At 39.2% G+C, this 26,955-nt stretch overlaps 3 protein-coding genes across 4 annotated transcripts; 2 read left to right on the top strand and 1 right to left on the bottom strand.

Moving 5' to 3' along the window:
* Positions 1–319: 319 nt before the first annotated feature.
* LOC148429814 (kinetochore protein NDC80 homolog) lies at positions 320–24,798 on the bottom strand. Of its 2 annotated transcripts, none has more exons than XM_088414571.1 (18): positions 24,663–24,798; positions 12,903–14,884; positions 12,155–12,250; positions 11,844–11,927; positions 10,948–11,074; positions 9,053–9,219; positions 8,225–8,327; positions 8,061–8,150; positions 6,304–6,397; positions 5,986–6,086; positions 5,689–5,833; positions 4,851–5,056; positions 3,912–4,058; positions 3,742–3,831; positions 2,143–2,235; positions 1,925–2,055; positions 654–756; positions 320–552 (listed from the first exon to the last, which is right to left on the bottom strand). In XM_088414571.1, the coding sequence occupies exons 2-18, from the start codon at positions 12,908–12,910 to the stop codon at positions 415–417; spliced, it is 1,923 nt and encodes a 640-aa protein (XP_088270697.1). In that variant the 5' UTR covers positions 12,911–14,884; positions 24,663–24,798; the 3' UTR covers positions 320–414. The 2 variants fall into 2 exon arrangements, with proteins under 2 accessions (XP_088270697.1, XP_088270706.1); XM_088414580.1 differs by having other exon boundaries at positions 24,680–24,798.
* On the top strand, positions 16,649–22,575 carry rbm19 (RNA binding motif protein 19). The gene is made up of 24 exons (XM_088414557.1): positions 16,649–16,788; positions 16,875–17,057; positions 17,147–17,260; positions 17,343–17,381; positions 17,885–18,116; positions 18,288–18,547; positions 18,630–18,689; positions 18,796–18,874; positions 18,978–19,049; positions 19,147–19,353; positions 19,433–19,563; positions 19,647–19,774; positions 19,847–19,943; positions 20,060–20,170; positions 20,242–20,442; positions 20,517–20,586; positions 20,678–20,826; positions 20,915–20,975; positions 21,104–21,183; positions 21,276–21,331; positions 21,502–21,618; positions 21,715–21,820; positions 21,941–22,061; positions 22,149–22,575. The coding sequence occupies exons 1-24, from the start codon at positions 16,753–16,755 to the stop codon at positions 22,229–22,231; spliced, it is 2,793 nt and encodes a 930-aa protein (XP_088270683.1). The 5' UTR covers positions 16,649–16,752; the 3' UTR covers positions 22,232–22,575.
* plbd2 (phospholipase B domain containing 2) lies at positions 23,640–26,955 on the top strand. Its single transcript, XM_088414589.1, has 12 exons — positions 23,640–23,861; positions 23,954–24,047; positions 24,131–24,289; positions 24,517–24,617; positions 24,698–24,912; positions 25,078–25,172; positions 25,354–25,514; positions 25,629–25,724; positions 25,787–25,858; positions 25,947–26,099; positions 26,182–26,344; positions 26,418–26,955. The coding sequence occupies exons 1-12, from the start codon at positions 23,656–23,658 to the stop codon at positions 26,586–26,588; spliced, it is 1,686 nt and encodes a 561-aa protein (XP_088270715.1). The 5' UTR covers positions 23,640–23,655; the 3' UTR covers positions 26,589–26,955.

Below are 26,955 nucleotides of genomic sequence, written 5' to 3'. Positions count from 1 at the left end.
TGTTCTCTATGTAGTGTGCTTTTTCTTTGCAAATCTGAATGTAGATCACAATCTTTTTTCCTTTTTGTTGCTTTCTGAACTGTGGAATTGACCAAGGCGGACCAGATTTTTTAAGTCTTGCGTTAAGGTGGCGACAAAGCGCGGTGGGTGCTCAGTATGTGGAACCACTCCCATTAACATGGCAGCATCATGCGCAGCACAACAAAGCGGAGCGGAGCCGCAATGCAGGTTGTGGAATCCAGGGGTAAGACCACCAAATTGCTCTGATAAGATGTGTCTTTGAAGCTTCAAATATAGAAAACCTAAATGGAAAGACAAATTGTTTTTCAGACTTTTTATTGATAGACTAAAACCTAAAAAACAGAACACAACAAAACAACTCTTTTAAAAAAGTGAAAAATTGTTAAATTTCAATCAAGCTCCAAAGCACTCTTTAGCCTTCAACCTCAAGTCCTCTAACATCTTCTGATGCATCTGTACAGCCTTTCCATCATCCTCCAGCACCTTGGAGTAGAACCGCTGCCCATGGCCGAGCAGATCCTTCAGACAATTCTGTGGCACAGCAGCAACACGGGACAACACCTAAGACTTTAGTTTCTGCTTATTAGCTGCGCTTAAAGGATAAAACGTGGACAGGGAAACGAGAGAGCTACCTCTGTGAAGGAGAGGTGGTCCGCTGCTGTGGTGAACACAGTCATAAGGTTGTTGTTGACTGTTCGTCTCTTCTCTTGGGTCTCCAGCAACACCAGGTGGTACCTCGATGACACAAGTGTTAAAGGGTATATCGTGGAAAATTGAATTTTTAATATCCTCTGCCGTATACAAATATAGTAGGAGTGTCTCCGGAAAGCCTTCGCACACTGTGTGTAAAATTAACCAACCAAGCAATCCCTTCCAATAATTTTTTTGCCTCTGTGAAACCTTAGTCTACTAATTTACATATGAACTGACCCACAATAAATGACTCCTCATATGAAAGGATGAGTTGTCATGCCCATAGGAGAGACGAAGGAAGCAACAGTCAGACTACATTGTCTGGATCACAATCCAGGGGGGCACTGCCGTGCAAAAATACCGACAACCCTCAAAGGTGCTATGTCTGTGCAAATACGTCAAAACCAAATGATAAAAAGAGATGCTTTAAGTTCTGAATGAACTAAGACCACTAACATCTGCAGATTTTTTCTAGTATATACACAGGGTCTATGAAGAGTTAAGTTTCAGAGTAACTTAAACTTGATTAAAGATTTTTGAACTTTGATTTTGTGAAATAATCCTTGTCAAGGGCTGAACACCTGCTCGAACGCTGAAACACTCTTTAGAAGAATTCTTTTGTTTGGGACATACATCAGTGCTTCTTGTACAAGATGCTTACAACACCTCATACACTTAGAACTTTACACAAAATCAATTAGGTCATTACATTCAACTATTCAAAATATGAACACACAATAACAAGTGTCAGGAAGCACAGGCAAACTGAAACAGTAGACAACAGGGTATTGGTAAAGTTGAATGATTAATTGAATTTGCAACATGAATGCCATTTGATAAAATGGAATTTCTAATCAAATAAGCGACTACTTATATGGTAATTGGGAAGCGCTGGTGACCCAAATTCCATTTTTCTTTGCCTCTATTTGACCTGTATCTGATCTTGGATGGCAGTGTGCATGACACAAATCCATTTTTTTTTTCAAATGCAACCAGGCCACTTGGCTATATGGTCCTAAATGTGATACATTTGCAATCTTTTGAAATGATTTCAGTCTAAAGGGCTAGGTCGCATTCATCCGGCACAAACTTAAACAAGATGCATACGTTATAATTCTACCCTCAAAACCGCGGGAGCAGATTGGCAAAACCAAAACAATAGTGGACAAAGCGAAGACAACTCAATAAAGGGAGAGAAAGGGCCACTCACTGTTGCTGCAGTGCCTTATGCTGTTGCACGGCTTCCTCGTAACCACAGTTGACTTTCTCCTCGAGAAGATTGCGATTGGTCTCCACCATCTCCACCTCCTTTGCCCACTCTTTATCCTCTCGCTCTGCCTCCTGCACGCGCAGGTAAGCGCAAACACACAACCGGACAGGTGAAAGACACCTACTGTGTCTGCTCCATGTGGTATGTGCAATTCATACCTTCAGGTTAGCATCCCAGCGGTCATCCACCTTGCGGATCTGCTCTCTCAACTGCTTTAGGTTGTTTTCCTTGTCAAAGACATTGGAGATCACCTAAAGCAGAAACCAAGGAATTATCAACAAAATTTGCGCCCTCAACACTGCGGTATGTAATGTATTGATAGGCAGTACCACCAATAGTTCTGAGAAAAAAAATACTAGGAGCTAAAATTGGTGGAAATTCATGGTTAAAATAATGTCTTCAATAGGAGGGAGAGACAGATATGCTCTTTTCAGGGCCAATACCGATTGTCGGTAGTCAAAGAGGTCTTTAAGCAGTATTTAAAGCAGATTTTCATTCCAATGAATTAGGGAATATTTGTTGCGGTAAAAAAAAAAAAAAAAATTAATACAAACCTCAACGCTTCACTAACTTCTTTCAAATGCCAAAAGGGCGTGTGTTTATTAAACAGCAGCTTCCCAAATTTGAAAAAAAAAAACAAAAACGTTTTTTGACCTCTTTTAAAAATAGAAAAAGCGCAGGGAGTTTGAAAAAAACAACAACAAAAAAGAAACAAACATGTCATGATTATTATTATTATTATTTTTTTTAAATCATATGTTAGACCAGTGGTTATTAACCTGGATTTGATCGAACCCCAGGGGTTCGGTGAGTCGGTCTCAGGGGTTCGGTGGAGCCTCCGCCGCAGAGGTCCACCATTCATTTTGTGCACCAGTAAAAAAAATCATTTTTTATTTTTTTACTAAAGAAGAGTTCGGTGAATAAGCATATGAAACTGGTGGGGTTCGGTGCCTCCAACAAGGTTAAGAAACACTGTGTTAGACATACTTAACGGCGAACCATCGGGTCGGGCAGGGAAATCTCACCGACCTTCCTATGCATGGTCCGGGTGGGCACTGTCGCTTCGGGAGCTCAGCACAAAGTGTTCAGAGTGCGTACAGTATATATCATTTCTCTATGCGGTAAAGCCTCTTTGTCATCTACCCGCCCACAATGAGCACGACATAGCGAGTCTCCGTTTGCCACTCTTCTTGGCCGGCGCTAGAAACGTGAAGGTGCTGCGCATGCACAGTCTTCCTTGGCCTGTGCCTCTTCTGCCAGGCTAACCAGGAGCCAAAATTTAATACCAAAATTTTAAATCTGAACGGTTCCAGGAGTAACGGAATTACAGTCCCAGGATCACTCAATACCAGATGGCTTTCACTACTGATTGGCTCTGGCTTTTGCTATGATCAAGGCTCCATTAGACACAGTCAGAGGAGTGCATGATCAGAGGCAGAGTTTATCAGCCATAAGATCAATAAAAACAAGGCCGATGCCGGTATGCACCAATATGGTGAATATCGTCCCTGATAATTGGCCCGGATGAAAATCAGCCTTTCCTTATTCAGTCAAGTTGAGTATATTGTGTCCAAATTGATTCTCCAATGTTTTCCTTTTTTACAAGTTATGTATTGACTGTTCTGAATTGTTATTCATATCTGCTCACTCATCTACATCATGGCTGAAAATAAGCTCAACCAAAGAGCGGGCATAAATCTGTGTAAAAATAATTCGTCACATCAGAGACAAATGACGTGAGCAACAATTTTCATCACCTCTTCACAAGACTCCTCTAGACCGAACTTGCCCTGGGACAGTCGACTGCGATCCTCCTCCACGTTGTTGATCAGCTTTCTCAAAAGATTCTGCAAAGCGACACGCAATGCTGTTAAGAGCATAAGCCCAATAAACCAACAATTCACATAGCAGCAAAGCCATTGAGTACCTGTGTTTGTGACTTGAGGTGAATGTTCCCAGGTCCGCCATCAAAAGGCCTGAGTTCAAAGTCATGGCCACAAGCATTCTCTGCAGACATCGGTATCAGCTTCAGCTTGCGGGCCAACTTATTGTACTCTGTAAGCTTCAACTCGGCCTGGAGTGTTTACAGGAAAGGTCAGTCACAATCAAAGTTCCCTCTAAACTGGTCAGCTCACAGAAAATGTATACAGTGCATCAAAAAAAAAAAAAAAGCATTTAGTCATTTTATATTTACCTCACACAAAGAAATAATTAACTATGGGTGGGAATCTTTGACTGTCTCACAATTTGATTCCATTCTGATTTTGGGGTCTCCACTTTGATTCAAAATTGATTTGATTCAAAAATCAATCAAAAATGATTATGATAACTGCTATTTTTTGAAGCTAGATATACAACACTATGTCCTGGTACTAATGTGAGTTTAAAAAAAAAAAGTGCATCCTTTGTTTATGGTACAAGTAACAGGCACGAACGGCCTTTGTACAATTATTTTGAAGCGCCACTCAAAAGCGTAGTCAGTAAAGAACTTAAACTTTGATTCCCAGCATAAGCAGGCTCAAATGTGAATGACACAGTGCTGTTCTGAAATCACGTTACACGGCGTTCTGAAATGAAGTTTAAACTGCCAATACAGGGCACTAAAACGATTGACATTTCTTTTTTCCAATTCATGCTGTTTTTTATTTTCTTGATGGACCTTTTTTTCAGATGTTTTTTTTTCTGTGATGTCATGCAGACAACCAATGCATGGTATCCAATTGTTGCCCCGCCAATCTCCTAATTAAATGACAGATGTGCCGTGATGCAGAGAGGAAGCGTAATGTTGATGGCATTGTATAATTGAGAGAATTAGGAGTTGGGAAGTTAGGAGACTTTAATGCTTGTCATCACTGAATGGCAATACCTTCTCCTTGACTTTAGCCAGCGCAATTTCTTCACTCCACTTGTGCTGCTGGGCTTGTTCCAGAGACTTGCCATGTCTGGCGATGGCCTCCTGAAGCTCCCTCTTCTCTTGGTTGATCCTCTCTACATCGGCTGGCGTGTACTTTTGGTTCTGCAGGACCTTTTGCAGTTCGCCCTGCTCCAGTTTCAGAGACTCTAAAGTGCTTGCTGCGGAGAAGAACGAAACCAAGCTTTGAAATGAATGTTCACTAAATGTATGAAAGCACTTATTTTGGTTTCACCTGCAATTGGCAACAAAACAGTAGGGTCTGGACCTCCACTGGTTGTGTAAAGAAGTATAAAGGAAGTCATATATATATATATATATATATATATATGTGGTTACGAGTAAGCCGTGCAACAGCGCATATATATATATATATATATATATATTAGAGATATATATATATATTAGAGATATATATATATATATATATACATACATACATACACACACACACACATATATATATATATATATATATATATATATATATATATATATATATATATATATATATATATATATATATATATATATATATATATATATATATATATATATATATATATATATATATATATATATAAAATAATGGCACCACTGTCACTTGTACAGTTTTATCATTGGTTATAGTACATAAAGGTATAAAATAATCAGCAACTATCAGTTATTTGGCTGATGTTAGAAGCGCCGAAATCGGCTGATTTAAAAAGTTTGATATGGTCTGGAGTCACTACATGAGAAAAAAAAAAAAAAAAAGAGTATATTTAGTGAAATGAATGTTGCTTCTGTTTACCGGTGCAGTTGAGCTCATCATCCAGCTCTGAGTACTTTTTCTCTTGATTTGCTTGGAAAGCCTCCACTTCGACCTGATATTGCCGCAGCTTCTGGAGGTCCGACTGCAGCTTCATTTGCGCCATCCTTTTGACCTCAAGTCGGTCCTGTCAGGGAAAAGGGGAAGCTTTTGCTGATCATAAAATCAAGAGCAAATACTATCACTGTTGCACCGATCACACATTTGCTGTTGTCATTCATAAAATTGAAGCTTAACACATAGCCACAATTAAATATATTCTTTGTGTGCGATCAGAACCTTTTGGTTTTCCTTCCTCAGTCGTTCAACCTCTTCCGTCAACATCCTGTGCTTCTGCTCCACGGCAACCAGCAGCTCTTCATCATAGTTCCACATCTTCTCTGTGAAAGAACAAGCACAACCACACCCGTAAACAAATGCATACACACAACACATAGCAAAGCAACACCGACACAGAAGAACAAAGAACAAGCACAACCACACCCGTAAACAAACGCATACACACAACACACAGCAAAGCAACACCGACACAGAAATGTGAATGTTATTACAATATATTCTAGCTCTCAAATATAATGTGCTTCATAAAGCGCTTACTCAATTTAGAGATGAAGGCCTCATCTTCCTCCTCATGGGTGTCCTCTCCCTGCATGAATTTGGTGTATGTGGTTGCTGTGTAGTCGAGGAAGAGCTGCAAACCAAAGAATGTTTTGGGAAAAATAAGCACACCGGCAGAGTGGAGATGTGGGCAGCCAGTTAATTAGTTTACGTCCTAATAATATTCAATAAACCAGCAAAGTATATTTTGAATGTTTTGGAAATACTGTACCTCCCAATGACATTCTTTTTAATAACAACCTAAAATGCTCTGGCTATGCTAATAGGTGGTATTCTTGTGTAAGACTGTGTCCAATGTCATGAAGAGGATTTTGGTATCCGTATAATGTAGTGTTTTCACGTAACTGTATTTAAACTATTTACCAGAGGCTCTGTGTTAAGGGAAGTCAAGTACACTACATCCTTTAAAGCAGGTTGTCAGCACATAAAAGGACCAACACGAGGAAATGGTTAAATCTGAGATGTCTATCATTGTATGAATTATGTAAGTCACTATCACGATATATTGCTTTTTGTAACAGGTTTAAAATTCTTGCATTCATTGATCTTGTGAGTTTTGGTTGAAATTTCCTTGGAGAAGATCATACCAATATTAAAAAGCTGCTCTTTTTTGTCTGGGTGTTGTATTTTAAGTAATATTTAAAGTAGATTTATGATAATTGAATAAATATGACATGATAGACCAAAATAGTGAATATTATTTGCTCCATAATAGCACACCCTGACCCCAATATATATGCACAGAGCTGGTGGCAATGTCTTAGAATAAATACATAAATAGTATGTCCAACCCTTCTTGCTGTCCCTGGTATTGAGATCACCTTCCAGTTGTTGGTAGTAATCGCTTGTTGGTTATTGAATTAATAATTAAAAAAATAAAAGTAAGATAAAGTTTTACACACTCATCTATTTCATTATTTTTTACTATTTTCAAATAAGTATACATCAAGGCAATTAATAGATTTGGACAATTCTTTGGCTCTACCATAAATTGGGAAAAAAGTGTCCTCATGCTTTTTGATGGTTAAGACAAATGCTTTGGGTTAAATTCCCCCAAATCATGACTGACCACTTTGAATATCTAGGAATCACAATCCTCAGGGAACCCTAAACTTCTTTTCAAATGGAACTTTTCTTAAAGCATCTTATTTTAAGTGACTTGGCTCCATTCTTATCTCCTTTGTTTGGGCTAGCAAGCTTCCTTGCATTTCTAAAGCGCATGTTGAAAAAATCCTTGTCTGAAGGTGGTCTCCATCTGCCTAATTTAAGACACTAACTGGCCTTGCAATGGTAGGGCCTTGGTTTTCTGGAGCCAAAGTGAGCAAGATGGCAAAAAGCGATGCAGTCCTGAAATAGATAGAGGGGGTACTATAGTCAACAGCTTGGGCAATACTGGAGAGACAACCAGTCCATTAGCTCAATAAAATAATAAATGAGATGAAATGGAGCATTGGAGCGTGTTTTTATCGTGGGGTCCGCTACAGGCTCAACTCTAGGTCGACGTTGGAGGAGTGACTGAGGCATGTGCGATTACAGTCAATTCGTCTATTTGGCATGCAAGAAACCTTCACAGCATGTCTCTCTGCAATATAGCTTTTAAGAACATTTAGAATTGAATAGCAGATTCATAATACTTTATCATTTTAATTTTACAAAGAAATTGTAACTGTTATTGTAAAATAGACAGAAAGAAAATAATCGTGATTTTCTTGTAAGGCAAACTTGAGCAGCCTTACCTTGTTGTAATCAATGTTGTCATCAATGCTGTCACTGTCTTCACTGAAGTCCCTGAAGAGCAGATCTTGCTGGCTCAGGCTTGTATGGATCTGGGAAAATGAGAGCACAAACATCATCTCCAAGTCCCAATATTCAAGCAACATTAACTGTGGCTGCCGTTCACCTTGACCGTGTCAATTAACCACATTAGGGCACCCAGTGCTTGAGGCCACGTATGGGGAGCACCGACGGAATATATGGAGCACTTGGACATGACATACGGATATCTGCATCACAAACAGAGAGATTTAGCATCACTTCACACTTAGGTTCTAAGGTCCTCATGCAAAACAGACAGCCTATCATATTTCTTGCTGGGCAAACAAAGAGATGGCCTATAGATTTTTTGACTGGGCACATATTGTAGATTAAGTCTTTCTAAACTTAAAAAAAAAAAAAAAAAAAGAGTGCAGACACTGATGAGCAACCGTATTTTCAGTGATATATAATATATATATATATATATATATATATATATATATATATATATATATACACACACACACACACACACACACACACACACACACACACACAGTATATATGGTATTTCTGGATTTGGTCATGTGATGTTCAGAAGCTGATTGTTCATTACAACTTTGACCACATGTGATGTCTTTTAAAGGTGATGATGATCCATGAGATATAATTTAGTCATCAAATTACTATGGACAACATAACAAGTCTTTTCTGCTTGGAAATAGCAAAATAAGTGCACTATCCCTTTAATGAATGGATGTCCAATTGAAGTCAGAGGGCCAGTATCCTGCATGCTTTCAATGTTTCTCTCTCCCACACACGTGATTCAAATTAAGCTTGTTATGCTCTGCAAGAGCTTTTAGATAAGATAGTCATTTGAATCAGGTGACTTTGAGAGAGAAACATGGAAAACCTCCAGGGTAACAGCTCTCAAGGACTGGAGTCTGACATCTGTGCTTTCATATTTAGAAACCTGAGTGACTTGAGGAGGGCTGGAATCTCCTCCTCCACTTTGGAGGTTGGCATTTCAAAAGTGGAGTCCAGTTGACGGTAGATGAACTCAAAGATCTTCACAAATTCCTTGGTAGATGGTGATTGGAGCGTCTTGGGTGCAACATTGTAGCCCTGCTCTGTCAGGAACTACATCAAGAGGAGAACACAAAATAAATTGAAAGGTCAACGTGCCACCTTATTTTCCCATGCCACTTTATTTTCCTTGATTTCAAGTTTGCTAGATAGCTCGTGTTGGAAATGCCCAGAATGCAATTAGAGAATACAGTGGAACCCCTAGATATGAACGCTTCGGTACACGAAATATTAACTTTACGTCTATGAGTCCAAATTCGGCCAAATTTTTGCTTCTTAAAACGAGAAAAAAATTCAATGCTGTATACGAGTGATAACTCGTATGCTCCAGAGAAAAATTTTAATTCCTGCACACATTAAATGCGCCATAACCACTGCACCAGTGTCCTGCTCTCCCATTGGTCACTAACATTCATTGTCCTGCTCTCCTATTGGCTGTGCTGTACCGTACGGCTCGCTAGTATACAAATTTCTCGTCGTCGTTCAGTAAGGCTGGCGTTGTCATTCGCAATTTTGTGAGTACAAGATCCAGAGAATAACGCAAGCGATGGGACATCACATCAAGTAGGCCTACTTCTAGATTTCAAGGCTTCACCTGGGTACTTTGATCAATTTAAAAGGAGGGCTCAACACATCCTGTAGAGCGCTAAAAGAGTGCTTTCCGGCAATGTTGATGCAAACGCTTAGGTAACAAGAAGCTTTTATGTGGAGCAGGTTAACCTCACTTTGCAGTTGCATTAGTCAAATCTGCTGAAAATGATCATTTTACTGTTTTGTGTTTTTTTTAATATATTAATTTTCAAGTGGAATTAAAACAATGTTTACAGACATTTTTTGAAGAAAAATCTGATGAAAATTAAAGTTTCAGTGTTTTCAGTTTTTTTAACTTAAAGAGCAAGTGGAAATAAAGCTATATACAGCCATTTTTTTCTAAGAAAGATTTTATGAAAATTCATTGTTTGGAGCCCTATTTTTTCCATTCATTTGCCTAACATCTACTGAACATTGCATTTTTTGAACAATAAGGTACAATATTCTAAAATATCATATGGTGTTTATTTCGAGCTTGGAATAAATTAGGCAATTTACATGTAAAATGTGATTCAATATACGAATGATTCAGGATACAAACTACACTCTGGATCGGATTAAATTTGTATCTAGAGTTGCCTGTGTATTGGATACAAATTTTCCAAAGTGCCTTAGCCTTTGGGTAGAATGCTTTCATTTACTCAACTTCTCCAAGGATCCAGAATTACAGCACATAATAATCCTTGTTTTGTTTTTTGTTTTTTTTTAGTCTTTCGTCTATTTTTTTTTTGCCTGAAATTGTCCCTCTTTGAAGGGCTGTTAAGTCTTGTGAATGTGCCTGTGCTCATTTTGCCATCTATTCATTGCAGGGCCAACATCAAGTCCTATTTTCTATATGGGCAGACCTATATGTTGGGCCTCAAGTTAAAAAAAAAAAAAAAAGAACATGTGCAGACTACACAAGACACATATAACCCTATTGGGAGAGTAGCAGCGAAGATTTAAATTTTCACTATTGGAGACAAGATTTTGTCAACCAAGCTGAATGATTGTACATAAAAGGAAAAATGATGGATCTTTGTGTGTGGCGCAAGCAGCAGTGTGTATTAAGAAAAGCAATTTGATTATTCTAAACGTTATACAATTAGGAAACTACTTAAAAGGCTGGGAAAGATATGCCCTCTAATACCATAATTCAGGACCGTGTGTATGTGGTGCATACAGTGGACATATTTCCAGAGGCAAACCTACCTCATGCAGTTGTCTGATGCATTGTTGAACATAAGCTTTGTTATGCAAAGGCCGTGTATCCTTGAGTTTATCAGGTCCACCAAAGCCATACATGGAGCTGCTGCGTGGCATACTGGCTCCACTTGTACTGCACTCAACAACATTTTACACAATAGTGTAACAGTGTAAAACAGACCAGGTTGTACCAAAAGTCAGTATATACTGGAGTACTGGGGGGGGGGGGGGGGGGGGGGGGGGGGGGGGGGGGGGCACAACAGTTATCACAATTTTATTTGGCAATAATATTGTGATGTGAAAAAAATTCTGTAGAACTTGTTTGTGAAGTTCAAGCAACACACAATTTAGCAGTTCAAAAATATTTATTAATTGATATTTTTCAGGTTGTCTCCCTACAGAATCCTTAAGTGCTATCTCATTCAGTGCATGATTTAGCCCTGTTGCACTTACGTCATATTGGTCTAAGACTTCTAAGTAAAATATCGCCATGCACAACAACCTGAATTCCGCACAAATTGTTGTATCACTGCTGAATCAAGGTTTTATGGATTTTGAGTTCCAGTCTAACGCATGCTCAAGAAGTTCAGAGTTTTCCTCACAGGTGGTAGTAAGCAGATATACTGGTTTATTGCTTGTCAAGAACAGATCCTGTTTTGTGAGCGTTAATCTATTAATTCATTTCAACTATACATTGCAGCAAGTTGTCAGCCATATAGCTTCTAAAACTTGTGCTAAAATGCAGCTGGTGACTAAATGTGTAGTAACTTTTGGGTCACTGTATAATTTAGTAGAAGATATTTATTCAGTTTCCTTCTATAAAACTAGATATAGAAGTAGGGCTGTACTTTTTTGTTAGGAATAGAAGTAGATCATTTGGAACATTTCCATAGTTTACATACCGATGACCAAAGAAGCTTGTCTGCCGCTCAGATGTCTGTGACAATGGTTTGGAAAAGCTTAGCTTTCCCATTGAAGGCTTTTCACTAGCAAGAAAAACAAGCTGTTAATTAGCAACACTGCAAAATATACTTCCCCAAATCAACATGCAAAACAACATTACACGCAAAATCACAATGCTGTATTTTCATAGTAGCTGAGACAAATTAAATGATATAACATAAAAGGAGGGTAAAATGAAGTACAACGTATTCACTGTATTTCCCTGCCCTACAACTATTTTAATTTTTAATAATAACAAAAATGAACCAACCTGCGGGGAGTGGTGTACGTGGTGCTCATCCTGGTGGACTCTTGCACTCGCATAGGCAGCTCAGACGGCCTGCTTTTGGCTCTGCTGATCCTTCCACTGGCCCCAAAAGTCACAAACACAGATAAAGGAGCATGTTGAGTATGTTACTATATACGATAACACACAACAAAATGTGTTGAAAGTGTACCCATCTTGTGAATGGGTATGATAACGTCGGTCATAATTGAAAGTTAAATCTGTTGCAAACCGCTTTCATAATGGGGGCGAAATGAAAGCCAATATAACTGACACTATATTTTTAATGCGCTTAAGTCATCAATAAAAAAAAAAAAACATGTACTTTACTCGGTGGTTATTTTTGCCATAAGTGGTCTTGTACCAATGTAGTAAATGGGCAAAAATGACACAAATCGTGTAACTCGCCACGCAGTCGTGAATTGAGCGAGATGACCAAAAGTTGATGAAACAATATTAATACTTTCACCAGTTAAACTATCTATAGTAATCGTTTATACTACTACAATAACAATATTTTTGTCAACGTCCGCCATCCAGTTAACACTAGGTTACGTCAACTACAGCCTAACGTCCGAGGTACTTGCGATGACTTCCCTTGGATTGGCAAAATCGAAGACAAACTATTAAAAGCAGTTGTCAAACAACCTGTTTTCAGTCTTGCACATTTGTATTTTGGTATGTATTCCAGAAGGAATCAAAACTTAAACATATAATACAGCACATGACATACCGCTTCATTTTGCTCCTTCACCAAGAGTGCGAAACAAACCGAAAAACAAACGTAGAAACCGCCCAATTCTTGAAAATAGCCGCGCTACTATGACATCCTAGACGCGACTACGGCGAGCCACTTGGGTCTAAAATCATGGACAAAATCAGTAGACATAGCTGAAGACAGAGAAAAGTTATCCACGTTGCCATTGTTCATGAAAACGTATATGTGTATTTTTGTATGGTATTATGTATCAGGGCATGTTTTATGCGTAAATTCCCTCTATTGATTAATGTAAGACTCTCAAAGAACGTAAGTTCCGACTGCACGATGCAGTTACTGGGACGTAATATGCCATAAAGCGGAATTGTTATAATATTGTGTATTGTAGTGGGACATACATAATTTATCCATTGGACTTTTGTTGGAAAGAGGTGTTCCAGAAGGAAAGGTAACACTGAAGGACGAGTGTGAAACAGCAGTTATGGTATGCTTTCAAGTTTACTGGTTTTTAAATTATTTATTATTGAAACAAACCAATATAATACAATGCAAAAAAAAAAAAAAAACACTCAACACCAGGGGCCATAAAAACACTCCACAAGATAACAGACAACTTGATGTCCCGTAACCCCATTTTCATAGCTATCTGTAATACCATTTCAAACGATATGTCCCAAATTCATCTTATAACATTACCATGAAAAATAAACAGATTATTTGACGTTAATATAATGCATTCTAAGTGCGTACTATAGATACTATTGAAACCCTAGGCTAAGCAGCTCCTCTGACGCATCTACACTTCACTGTACCTCAAGCAAAACAAAGATACTGAACATGTGACAAAAATTATACACACATTCTAACTATACAGTGATCCCCCCTACCTCGCGGTTAATGGGGGCTGTGAACCCCCCGCGAAGTCTGAAATCCGCGAAGTAGGGTATCAGTTCCTAGATTTCTATGTACGCCCCAATATAGCCGCAGTAACCATAAACAATACATTTTTTTTTGGTATTTTTTGCGTATTTTATGTCCTTTCTCCTATTGTTTAACATTACATTATCCTTATTAACATTATTGTATATTCATTAAATAACTAATATTACTTAGTTTGTTGAGAATTTGTTCTCAGGACTGGTTATCAGCACCAAGACTCCGGTGAAAGAGAACCCAAGTCATCACGTTGAACTTCACATTTATGTTGGCTCATGTATGGTGTATCATGTAGTATCTGTTGAACAATAAATCAACAACAATCTTAAAGTCAGTAAACTAACATATAAACACTTAATCTATGAATTTACTGTATTTTTAGTCAACATTAGCGGGTTAGCAACAACTAACAACTACTAACTATAAAGTGCAACCTCTACACAAATGAACACATAAACAAGATAAACACTCACCGCTTACTAAACATAGGCAGTAGCGTGCGTTATCAACATAAATGATAATAAACTATAAATATGAGCTCACCTTGTCATTCACTACGTCACCGTAATGAGCGGAATGACACACAGAGAACGTAAAACAGGAAACGGAAATGCAACGCGACCCGACAAATTAAAAGCATACATTTCAAAACAAGATAAAAATCATCACGAACTCTTAACGCTTGAAGAATTCTTAACATAGTTATTTACAGTACTAATATTACTTCGATATTTGATTAATACAGTACTGTATAATGTACTTTTTTGTTTTTTTCAATTTTTTACATTTTTGCACATTTTTAAATGATTCTTTTATTTTTAAATATTTTTACTTTTTCCTGGAAAAAAACGTGAAGTACTGAGACCGTGATATCTGAGACCGCGAAGTAGGAGGGATCACTGTATACTTAACTCTGGATTCCTTATTCTGCGTTGCGTCGCCGCTCTGCTGCGCTGAGTAGAACCACCGTAGACCCTCAACCACTGCATGAGTTTCCACTCTGTTGCTTCGCATCACACAGTCCTGGGAGGGTCATACTGCTCTTGCGCGGGAACTACCAACTTGCGAGATTTAAAAAAAATAAATGAATATTTTATAAACTTCCGTAAACAAACCAAGCTCCTTTTGTGAAACATTTGCATGGATTATACTTCATTGTATGCTTCATTTACAATGGGTGAGTACATACAGTATTCGTTTGAACTTTTCAGTGAATTGATAGAATCGTGACTCAAACAGTAATACCTGTACACTTATTACAGCGCCAATGAACAGAAGAAAAGCGAAAGCTTTCTGTTTCAATGACATTGGCACAGAAATGTAGAACACAGCCTTTTCCTGTTTGGTGCTTTCTGAACTGTGGAATTGACCACGGCGGATGGCGGTGGACCAAATTTTTCACGGCCTGTATTAAGGTGGCGGACCGTGGCGCTACGATGGACCTGCGGCGCTACGATGGACCCGCGGCGCTACGACAGAGCCGCGACGCAGCCCAGCAGATACGCAGTATGTGGAGCTGCTCTCGTTCATCAACATGACTGCGTAGTACGATGCGACACAGTGCAGTGCTGCGGAAAAGAGCGGCAACGCAGTACGTGGAATCCACGGGTGAGGGTCCTAGAGTGACAGGATTTCAGGAAAAGTACATTTTAAATGACCAATTGCACCATTTGCACAAATGGGGGCAAGAACTTTTTTTTTTTTAGATTTAAAAAATTAAAATGTTTGCTTTTGCAACGACACAATTATATGCACATAATGACACTGTTATAGATGTAGAACTTTTATAATGTGCTGATGTTTGTGATACAGAATTGTATCATCGAGAGCTGTTTTTTTAAAATATTTTTCTCAAAACTGCAGTAAACTAGATTATATGATCCATTTGTTTAGGGAGGGGAATTGATAAAAGTTTGATTACAGTAAAACGCTGTTAAATTACTTTTCTGACCATTTCAATCAAAAATGTGCTTTTTATATAGCCAGACCTTTTGTTAAACTCAAACATTTTTATTACCTATGTGTACATTATGTTGTGACCAATGATTACTTGGAACATATAGGTTAGATGGCTGATTGTAGGCTGCATGTACTTGGAAGTAATGGGAAAACATTCACCTCGTATCTGACCACTTTTTATCGTTATGACACGGGCATCTTCGTGGCTTGACCAATTTACCAGATCAGGTTGGTTTATGTGCAAAAACAAAAACAGCAGCGCATGTGTGGATAAAGTATGGATGCAGGATTTACACATTCAAGTCTCCTGTAATATGTGTCACATTCAAGGTTTACTCACATTGGTTATTATAATTTTGATTCATGTATTATTCAATCGTTATTCAGTATTCACATTATTTAATGGGATTCATCAGTTGTAAATAAAATACAAAATATTACTTGGACTGTTTTACGTGTACATTGCCCTTTTTAATTTGTTTACATATTGTATTGTAGTGAGGCGAAGAAACCACACGTTGCTGTGCTAGTGGAGCTCTTTACTCTTCGCATGCCATCACAAAACTCATACAACAAAGTCCAAAACAGCAAAGACAAAGCCGACATGTTCATAGCATCAAAGGTTCATAGCAACATGCCAACTGGGTGAGAGACATGGTCCTAGTGCCAGCCACAGTATGCTATTCAAAATTTAAAAAATACAATGAAATTGAATGTGTATTTTTTAATTAAAAAAAAAATTACGTTTTTTTATATGCACATTTCAACTTATTCCAATAACGATTGACCAGTTGCTTTAACTACACGCTCACCTCCAGTAGATGACGTTCTTTGCAACATAATTCAAAGAAAGCGACGAAGAAGAAGCCGACTTAAACATGGCGACCTAGGATGCTTTCCATGCTGGTCTGTTGACACATATGAGAATTCAAAGGTTTTTGCTTAATTTGAGTGTTTAGAGGCTCAAAACATGTCGAGACTCATCGTAAAAAACCTTCCGAACGGGGTATGTAACAAGCCAGAATTGAAAAAACAAAAACGTAAACAATCCGTACGGTATCTGTCAAGTTGAGCTTGTAAACATGTGCACAGATGAAGGAGGAGAGGTTCCGAGGGATGTTTGCCGCCTTTGGGACAGTGACCGACTGCACCCTTAAGTTCACTAAGGACGGCAAGTTCCGCAAATTTGGCTTTGTCGGATTCAAAAGCGAGGAAGATGCGAATACCGCGTTGAAGCATTTTAACAAGAGCTTCGTGGACACATCCAGAGTGACGGTATATTCTCGTACAGTTGGTCTCAGCTTCACAAGAGATTTTTATGTGGCCATATAAATGGTAGCGGTGAGCTGTGGGCTTCTTTGCAGGTGGAGATGTGTAAGGCATTTGGTGACCCCACCAAAGCTAAAGCCTGGAGCAAACACACTCCGAGCTCAGAACCAGACAAACCAGCTACAGAGACTAAAACTAGCAATAAAAAGGTGGGCAAGTCATTGCGTACATCAATTGAAAGAGTTACGGAAGAAAAACTACATATTGTTTTGTAATTTTGTATGTTCTTAGGTGAAGGGGGAAAATGACACCATCCGTGCCCTGAAAAATGTGAGTCACTTTAAAATATTTTTTGTATTTAATGAAGGACAGCGACTCATCTGGTAAAGCCTATTAATTATACATGAATTTGCCAAAACATTGGGTGCATCAGCACAATACTGCACCAGATTAAAGACAAAAATTCAGTCACCAAAATATTATTTTAAAAATGCCTCTACATGTTTCAGTTGTTCTCCAGCGTTATCTACAATATTAATTCTGCACACACTCTTGTATAATGAATACCTTTTGGTAATCTAAACTGTGTTGTTGTAGTCACTGTATGAAGAAACATTTTGTTTATTTCAATTGTGAGTCCAATTGGCCTGCAGAATGGATGAAAGAATGAATTGGAACGGTGTGTCTGATGGTGTGGCTCGTAAATGCATTACAGAAGGAAATGCTCAGTCTGTAAGCTAAATGAATCTCAAGGAAGTCGTGTGAATGCATTGGAAGATTCACCTACCCTTTATTTTCAAATTGAGCCTATCTACATCTGTCCTGTATCCCAGCTAGAGGAGGATGAGGAGTTCAAGGAATTCCTGTCAGTGCATCAGAATCGAAGCCAAGCGCCAACATGGGTGAACGATACAGTGCAGCAGGCGGTCGACCCTGACGACGTCAAGGCAAAGAGCAAAAAGAAGTTTGCTGCCGATGATTACCTCAACTTTGACTCTGACCAGTCGGACGATGAGTATGACGACAAGGAAGAGGAGGAGGAAGAGGAGGACAGTGATGGTGACTGTAAGTAACTGTAAAAGTTTTTAAAAGATGAAAGTTGTCCCTGTCTAAACAATTCAGTTGTCTTAAAGCTTACCAACGGATGCCCCCATCTTCATATTTGTGGGCTATTTTGCCCCAGCTTCTATAGTCACCAAAGGCAATGTGTTGAACTAGTAATGATGTGGTTTACAGGCACTTCTAAAGAAGCTCTGAAGTCCAGCTTGTCAGATATGGAGTATCTGCGCTCAAAGGTGGTACGAACTGGGGACGACATGGATGAAAATGATGAGATGAATGACAAAGTCCAGGAAGATGAAGAGGATGGTGGTCCTGCGAAGCTCAATGACAGTGCTTACGAGAGCGGGGACCACGAAAATACTGTTAAGATAAAGACTCCTGTTTCCCCTGAAGAAAAGACGCAGGGAAAAGCCAAGAAATATGCAAAGCAAGAGGTAACTTAATTGGTTAAGTTTTCACTTCAATAAACAACTTCATTTATTTCTTTGTACAGTTAGTTTACTCTTTGTGTTCCAGATGGAACCAACAACAAGGTTCACAGTTAAACTCAGAGGAGTCCCATTCAATGTTAAAGAGGTGAATAGGCTTCCAATATATGTGAAGGTTTTTGCTTGGGATAAAATGCAGTATGGCACTCTGAAATTAATCACACCACATAATGTTGTCTGATATTTGAAAATAGCAACAAATTAGAGAATTCATGACGCCACAGAAGCCTGCTGCCATCAGAATTGGAAGAAATGAAAGTGGCAACAGAACAGGTATTTTACCAGAAGTATATTTTGTATTGTGTAATTTGCGCATTTTGTTGTTTATGGATCTGAATTACAAGATCTCAACATAAAGGATGTGTGTACGTTTTAGGCTATGTATATGTAGATCTTCACTCTGCAGAAGAGGTGGAAAAGGCCTTGAAAAAGAATAAAGATTATATAGGTGAGAGTTACATATTATCATGTGAATCAATGTAAATCTCTGTTATTACATGACATAAACGTATTCATGTTACTTTTATGCTTCTGCTTGTCTTTAGGAGGACGCTACATTGAGGTATTCCGCGTTGAGACATCTGGATGGAACAGAACTGACCAAGGGGACAAAACAATTGACAGAAACTTCAGCAGGAAACTGAAGGAGGACGAGGAAGAAGAGGACGTTGCAGAATCAGGACGTCTATTTGTCCGAAACCTCCCGTACACGTGCACGGAAGAGGAAGTCAAAGAAGTCTTTTCAAAGCATGGTGAGTTAAAAATGTGGTCCAATTGAAGCATTCCATGCCAGCAATAATCATCCTCATTTGCATTTTGTATTTTTTGTAGGTCCTTTATCTGAGGTGCTTTTCCCCATTGACAATCTAACAAAAAGACCCAAAGGTTTTGCTTTCATCACATACATGATTCCGGAGAACGCAGTGGCAGCTTTGGCCCAGCTGGATGGGCACATATTCCAGGTATGCAGCATCTTACATATTTGTGAACACTGTTCCTGTTCTTTACGCCAAGATCCAAATAACAGTTTTGTTCTTTATTTCAGGGCAGGATGCTTCACCTCCTCCCATCGACCATAAAGAAAGAAAAAAATGAATCTGCAGAAGCTGGCGGCCCGGGCTCCTCATCTTATCAGCGGCAAAAGGATGCAAAAAGAAAAGCTACTAGTTCCAGGTAAGCACATTTTTTTTTTAAGTTCTTTTGCACGTTTCTTTTGATGTTTTTGACTGTATTTTTTGCTTTTAGTTCACACAACTGGAATACACTATTTCTGGGCACAAGTGCAGTGGCCGATGCCATTGCAGAAAAATACAACACCACGAAAAGCAAAGTCTTGGACCATGTAAATTGTGACATCCTATTTTTTGCAATCATCCTCTAACATACTGAACTTTCAATCATACATTAAGTGCGTAACATTTTTTTCTCATCTTTCCCTTTTTGTCGCTCTCTATACAGGAAACAAAAGGAAGTGTTGCAGTGCGGATGGCTCTGGGGGAGACGCAGATTGTCCAAGAGACCCGCCAGTTTCTACTAGACAGTGGTGTCAGTTTGGATTCCTTTAGTCAGGTACGCTTTTGTAGAGGGTTGAACCGTGCTCATATTTCTTCTAACTTGAGTTGTTTTGTCTGATGTTGAAGGCAGCTGCAGAGAGAAGCACAACTGTGATTTTAGTGAAGAACCTTCCAGCCGGAGTGACCATCTCAGAACTGGAGGAGCTCTTCTCCTCTCATGGCTCTTTGGGCCGAGTGCTGCTGCCGCCTTCCGGCCTCACCGCCATCGTTGAGTTCCTGGAGCCCACTGAAGCCAAGCGAGCTTTCACTAGACTTGCCTACAGCAAGGTGTCTTTCATCCCTGTTTCTGTATGTGTGTTGCATGTGAAGAGAACTTCAATGGGTTTATCTCCTTAACACAGTTCCATCACGTCCCGCTGTATTTGGAGTGGGCGCCCATGGGGGTGTTTGTTGCAGCCAAACCACCATCAAGTACGATACCGCACTCACTTTCCCATAAAGACGCTTACTTGTACTCTTTTTAAATGAGGGATGAAATGTATGGATTTGTTGAATCTATTAGAAGCAGAGGTTGTGGAAGAGGGGATGAAGCAACACAAGGATGAAAAAGAAGAGAACGAAGAGGAGGAGGAGGAAGATGTCTCTGTTCCAGGTTCCACACTTTTCATCAAGAATCTAAATTTCAGCACAACAGAGGAAACACTTCAAGAGGTATGCTCTTGTCAATGATTAATGGGGGAAATGGTATCAACATTTTTAATAGCTGATTTTCTGTTGTTGTTGTTGTTTTTCCTGACAGACCTTTTCCAAATGTGGCAAGGTTAAGTCATGTACAATCTCCAAGAAAAAGGACAAAAAAGGTATTTACAACCAAAATGGTACAACACAAGTTTCGTAGTCACACCCTGAACCCGTTCATGGGTGCAGAAAAATTCAAACTTAGGTATTTGAGTTTCTGTCTTAAAGCAAGACTTGCTTTGACCCGCAGGCAAAATGCTGTCAATGGGCTATGGTTTTGTTCAGTATCATACCACCGAGGCAGCCCAGAAAGCTTTGCGACAGCTCCAGGTATTTGGATTTGTTTCTTCAAATTTTTTAAATTCGCCATCATCTTGTCTCTTGGCCAACATGCCTTTTTTTTTTCTTCATGCTTCTATCAGCACTGCACTGTGGATGAACACAGCTTAGAGCTGAAGATTTCGGAGAGAGCAACAAGGTAACAATATGTATGACAAAATGTGCTGCTTCATTACCGAAAGTTGGGTCTCACCTACAGCTCATGGAGCTTCCACACACAGCTAAAACATGTAAAAAAAAAAAAAATCATATATATGAAGACTCAATAATTTCATTGAAAGAATTTATGTCTCCGCCTTATATCCGCAGGACTGCTGAAGCGCCACGCAAGAAAAAGCAGGTGGAGAAGAAGCAAACGGGATCAAAGATCCTTGTGCGAAATATCCCTTTCCAAGCCCGTGTCAAGGAGATCCGAGAACTCTTCTGGTAGCTGACCCATGCACACACAGCTGCAGTATAGGGCTCTCTTTCTGAATGGACAATGTGCAATTCCACATTTTTTTTTTCTGTTTGTTGTGTCAGTACATTTGGAGAACTGAAGACAGTCCGTCTTCCAAAGAAAGCAGCTGGTACAGGGAATCATAGAGGTTTTGGCTTCGTTGACTTCATCACCAAGCAGGATGCCAAGGTTTGGGCAAACACATATTCCATTTGTGTTTGAATATGTTTTTAACAAACACAACTCTCATAGTCACTGTTTTAAATTACAAAACAGCATGAACATTGACATGTCCATCTTTATCTCCAGAAAGCGTTTGCCGCCTTATGCCACAGCACCCATCTTTATGGGAGACGGCTTGTACTGGAATGGGCTGATGCGGAGGAAACAGTGGAGACATTGAGACGGAAAACAGCGGAACATTTTCATGGTAAATTATTTAAGGTACTCAATTGTATCTGATTTGTACAATCAAGGTAATCATCCTTCTATCCTTTCTCATTCATATCTATTTTAGTGGCCAGTAAAAAACAACGAAAGGCCGAGGTGCTTGGCGGAATTCTGGAAAAGATGGAAACTCCTGATGATGAAGATGATTGAAACTGTTGCTTTTGCCAATATTGAACCCATAATGAATGGAGGGTTTGGTTCCTTGCTACCTCACTGCCTGTTGAGGTGGCCTCAATCAAGATGCCCCCGTGTACCTGGACGTTTTTGTATAATCCATTTCAATCTAGAATGTGCGGAAACATCATTGATCATTCTGTTAGTAAGGATGAAATAATGTGCTGTAAATGCCTTCACTACCCGGAGGTGAAGAACCACACCGTGAAAAATCTTGATCAAGCATGAAAATGTACACAGTTAGTTCACATGTTGAACTGATGTTTTATTTAAAGTGTTTCATTTGACATAATATCTTTTGTATAAAATGGTTTCTAGTCTTCTGGTGTGTTTTACACTACTTTTACCTCAGAGATAATTACGCTGACACCATAAAAAAAAGCTCAGTGAAATAGATTGACCTGAAGCTCACCTATGAGGATAAATTACCGTTATTTCATTTTAAATAAATGGGGGTGAAAAATATTTCACATGAAATGATTTGAGCTGCTTTTACGAGAATGAACCCGGCAGGAAAAAGAAAGCGTAGACCTGCGTGGTGTGTTGCGTGTTCGTAATAGTCTTATAGCTAATGTCACCACCTAAAAAGAAAACATCATTTTATTTGACAAAAGCTCATTGAATATCAATAAGCGAAAGCGACTGAGGCGCATCTTTGCAATTTAGGTGGCACTGGCCTAATGAGAAAGGGATCTAGTTTGAAGCAGGTACAGTATAAGCTGAACTTGGAAAGACAAAAGCTTAATGGGCTGTATTGTTGGCAGAGATGCATGATTGTTTCACGAAATTATCTTTTGATTTTAACAGTGTCCTTTCAGTTTCTAGAAATACGCCATTTGTTTGCCTAAAGTGAGAAGCCGTTTTGCCCTTTACCAAGATCAGAAGTCTGCACATATAGGCTGTTAGTAAAGCTGTCAGTTATTCTGGCCATAAAACATTGACTTTTTTCCCCAATTGATTTGGTTAGATGTCTGCAAAACAAGCAACCCCGCTATTCCGAACGTATTACGCTTCCCAATAAGGATTAAAAAAAAAATCACTGCATGCCTAAATAATCTACCGGCGTCTGGTTGAAGGATGTTTATCGTGTACACTTGAGGCTGTCATCTATCCGCTAGAGTGCACCTATGGTCAGATCCCCTTGGAAACAAATGATCACCCGATTCAAAGTTAAACAATCTCGCGTTGTTTTGACGGCTATATGTTATCCCCAATACAATAGTGTGTGTGCGTGTGAATGGGTAATACAGTAACACGTATATCGCGCATTACCTGCGGTGCCGCCTGAATCCGCCACATCCAATATGGCAGATTACGCAGCAACTGAACCCGGAAGACGTAAAACGGTTGTGATCAGACGATTACGACACACTCATATCACGTGCCTATTCGTCAAGAACATGGCCCGCAGCTCAATTGAGTATTTTTTATTGCGCAGGTTTAGCCTTGTTTTTGTGTTTGGTTATGTTTTCCTCAGTTGCTTGGTTGGGGCAGAAGTACAAACGGCAGTGATTGACAAAAACACGGGGCAATTGCTTCTCCTGGATGGTTATAGAGAAGATTTTGTGGCTTGGGCAAACTTCACTGACGACATTCAGACGTCAGGGTAGGTACATCAAGGAATCAAATCACGTTCGCGTTATCTCAATGACACATTGCTTTATATTCCCTGAGTACAATGTATGTGCATGTCATCAGCTGGGCTTTCTTGGAGGTGACCACGAGCAGTAATTACAATGACAGCATCCAGGCCTATGCTGCTGGAGCCGTGGAGGCTGCAGTGACATCTCAGGTCAGCCTTCTACATGACTCGCGTTTCGTTGCAATGGGCCTTTCAAGATGTTTTATTTTATTTTGGTTATTATGTGTCTTTAGCTTATCTACAAGCACTGGATGAACACTCTCGTGGGTTACTGTGGACCCTTCCCAAAAGATTCTGGTTACTGTGATCGGCTTAAGAGTTTCATCACAATCAACCTGAAATGGATTCAAGAGCAAATTGAGAATGAGCCCAATTCACCTTACTGGCACCAGGTACATTTGATATTGTCTATTTGCACTAACAATGTCCTGTTGTTTTATGAGTCAAGCTGAAACGTGTTGATGAACAAGAAACAAAATAACTAGATTTTTTCTGGGTGGGGGTGGGGGGTGCATTTTGTTTCTTGGTAATAAAATTTTTAAGTTGCTTACAATTGTGGCCCCCCTCCACAATAGATATAAGAGGCTCTTTTAGATGCCTGTGTTATTTTGCATGGCAGGTACGCCTGGCTCTTCTTCAGCTCAAAGGTCTGGAAGACAGTTACAATGAAGAACTGTCTTTTCCATCTGGACCAATATCCTTCAACCCATTTGGTTTCGTGTAAGTTGATTTTGTGTGCGTGCGTGTAAGTAACCAAATGCTCACCTGATAGAATTGCTCACCCTTGTATTCCCACCCAGTCTCTTCCAAATGGGCGGAGATTTGGAGGACTTGGAATCAGCTTTGAATAAATCCAGCCTGACTCGACCACTAGGATCCGGCTCGTGCTCTGCTCTCATTAAGCTGCTGCCAAACAATAAGGATCTATTAGTATCACATGATACCTGGGGCACCTACCAGTCAATGTTGCGTATCATGAAGAAATACTCCTTTGCCTTCAAAGTTTCCCCATTAGGTATTTCCTTGACACCTGCGCAGTATTTTTTCTTTAGATACAGTATTTAGAAAGTTAGTCATGTACCATACATTATGACAAGCCTCATATGCAGAATACTGTTTGTTTATACTGATGATGTCTATTAAGTAACAGAAGCGGGATATTTGTTATTTTTGTTCCCAGACAACCTCATCCTTCCTGGAAAGATCCAGGCATTCTCCTCCTATCCTGGATCTATTTTTTCTGGAGATGACTTTTATATCCTCAGTAGTGGCTTGGTAAGAGCTTTTGATCATGACAAAATGTCAGTCCTTTTGCACATTATAATAATATAATAATATTATATTATATTATATTATATTATAATATAATATAATAATGAAAAAAGAAAAGCTTAGCCAATAATAGATGTGTGTTTGTTTTCCTAGTATGAATGACTAATTTATCATGTGGCTGCAGGTTACCTTGGAAACCACCATAGGAAATAGCAACCCTGCTTTGTGGAAGTTTGTTAGACCCACAGGTACGGTGATGGAATGGCTTCGGAATATTGTGGCTAATCGTCTGGCAGTGACTGCTAAAGCCTGGGCAGAGGTGTTCAGCAAGTACAACAGTGGCACGTAGGTTTCAAGCGCAATTCAGCCGCTCAAATTGTGAATTACAGCAGTCTTGAATCAATGGTAAGGAATAAAATAAAGTTCATATTTTCCGTTTTGACTATAAATGCTTTTTAGGTACAACAACCAATGGATGATAGTGGACTATAACAACTTTGTACCAGGCAAGACCAACATCATGGAGGACCTGTTTGTTGTACTGGAGCAAATTCCGTAAGTTAATGAAACCTTTGTGTTTGTTAGAAACAGACTGTTCCATTCCTTTACCATTACAGGGGTCAAATAGTTTTTACTGATAAAACGGAAGAATTACTTCAAAAAGGATACTGGGCAAGTTACAATATACCGTAAGTATTTATCGATACACTATATTCACAGTATGTTGAATGTGACCTGTTACCGAAATATACCATCTTTGGACCGTATGCGATGAAGGTACTATGAGGACATTTTCAATGCGAGCGGCTGTAATGAGTTGGTGAAAAAGTTTGGTTCATGGTTCACCCTGGACAAGAACCCCCGGGCTCAGATATTCAAGAGAGACCAGAAAGCTGTTACAGATGTTGCCTCCATGATGCGCCTCATGAGGTCTGGACAATGAAACAAACTTTTTATGCAGTTCAGTGTGTCATAATTTTCCTTAAACTTTTTATTTTTTTGGCCTGTTTAGATATAATAATTTTAAAGAGGATCCCTTGTCACGGTGCCAGGACTGCAATCCACCTGAGAATGGTGAGAATGCCATTTCAGCTCGCTCAGACCTAAATCCGCCAAACGGCACTTACCCATTTGGCGCCTTAAGGCAAAGGTCCCATGGAGGAACAGACATGAAGGTATTTTCATTCTGTGGCTTAATTTGTTGGACTCACCTGGAACACACTGATTCATTATGTCTATTTTGTGCAGATGACCACATATGGAATGTTTAGTCGGTTTGAGATGCTGGCCGTAAGTGGGCCAACGTGGGACCAGGTGCCCCCCTTCCAATGGAGCATTTCTCCATACAAAGACCTCCTGCACATGGGTCAACCTGATGTTTGGACATTTAAGCCTGTCAAAGTCACATGGACATCTTGATTGCAAAAATGCCTTACTTCAAGCATAGTTGATTTTTGACAAAGGGAAGTAATACTATTGGAAAATGGATGGTTTCTCAGGATTTTCAATATACATATAGGTTTTATTCTGGATTTTCTGGGTCTTTTGCACTATTTGCTCCATAAATGCACATAATGGAGATTTGAATATGAAGAAAAATGAAGATCAACTAATTTATTAGCCTGTACTACTTTAAAATCAAATTATCTTGATTTCTGTCTGATCATTTCTGTACTCAAATATTTGCATCAGTCTTGTTCGCTCGATTTTGTTTTAGTAATCGTAACCTGCGTTTTACAGTTTTAAAGTGCATTTTTTTCTAAATAAACTCTTTGCCTTGGGACAA

Source organism: Hippichthys cyanospilos, chromosome 1 (genome assembly GCF_059441005.1).
Source record: "Hippichthys cyanospilos isolate Australia breed blue-spotted pipefish chromosome 1, RoL_Hcya_1.0, whole genome shotgun sequence".
Taxonomy (NCBI): Eukaryota; Metazoa; Chordata; class Actinopteri; order Syngnathiformes; family Syngnathidae; genus Hippichthys; species Hippichthys cyanospilos.
Note: the sequence above shows the minus strand (reverse complement) of the source record. Positions and strands in the feature narration are given on the sequence as shown.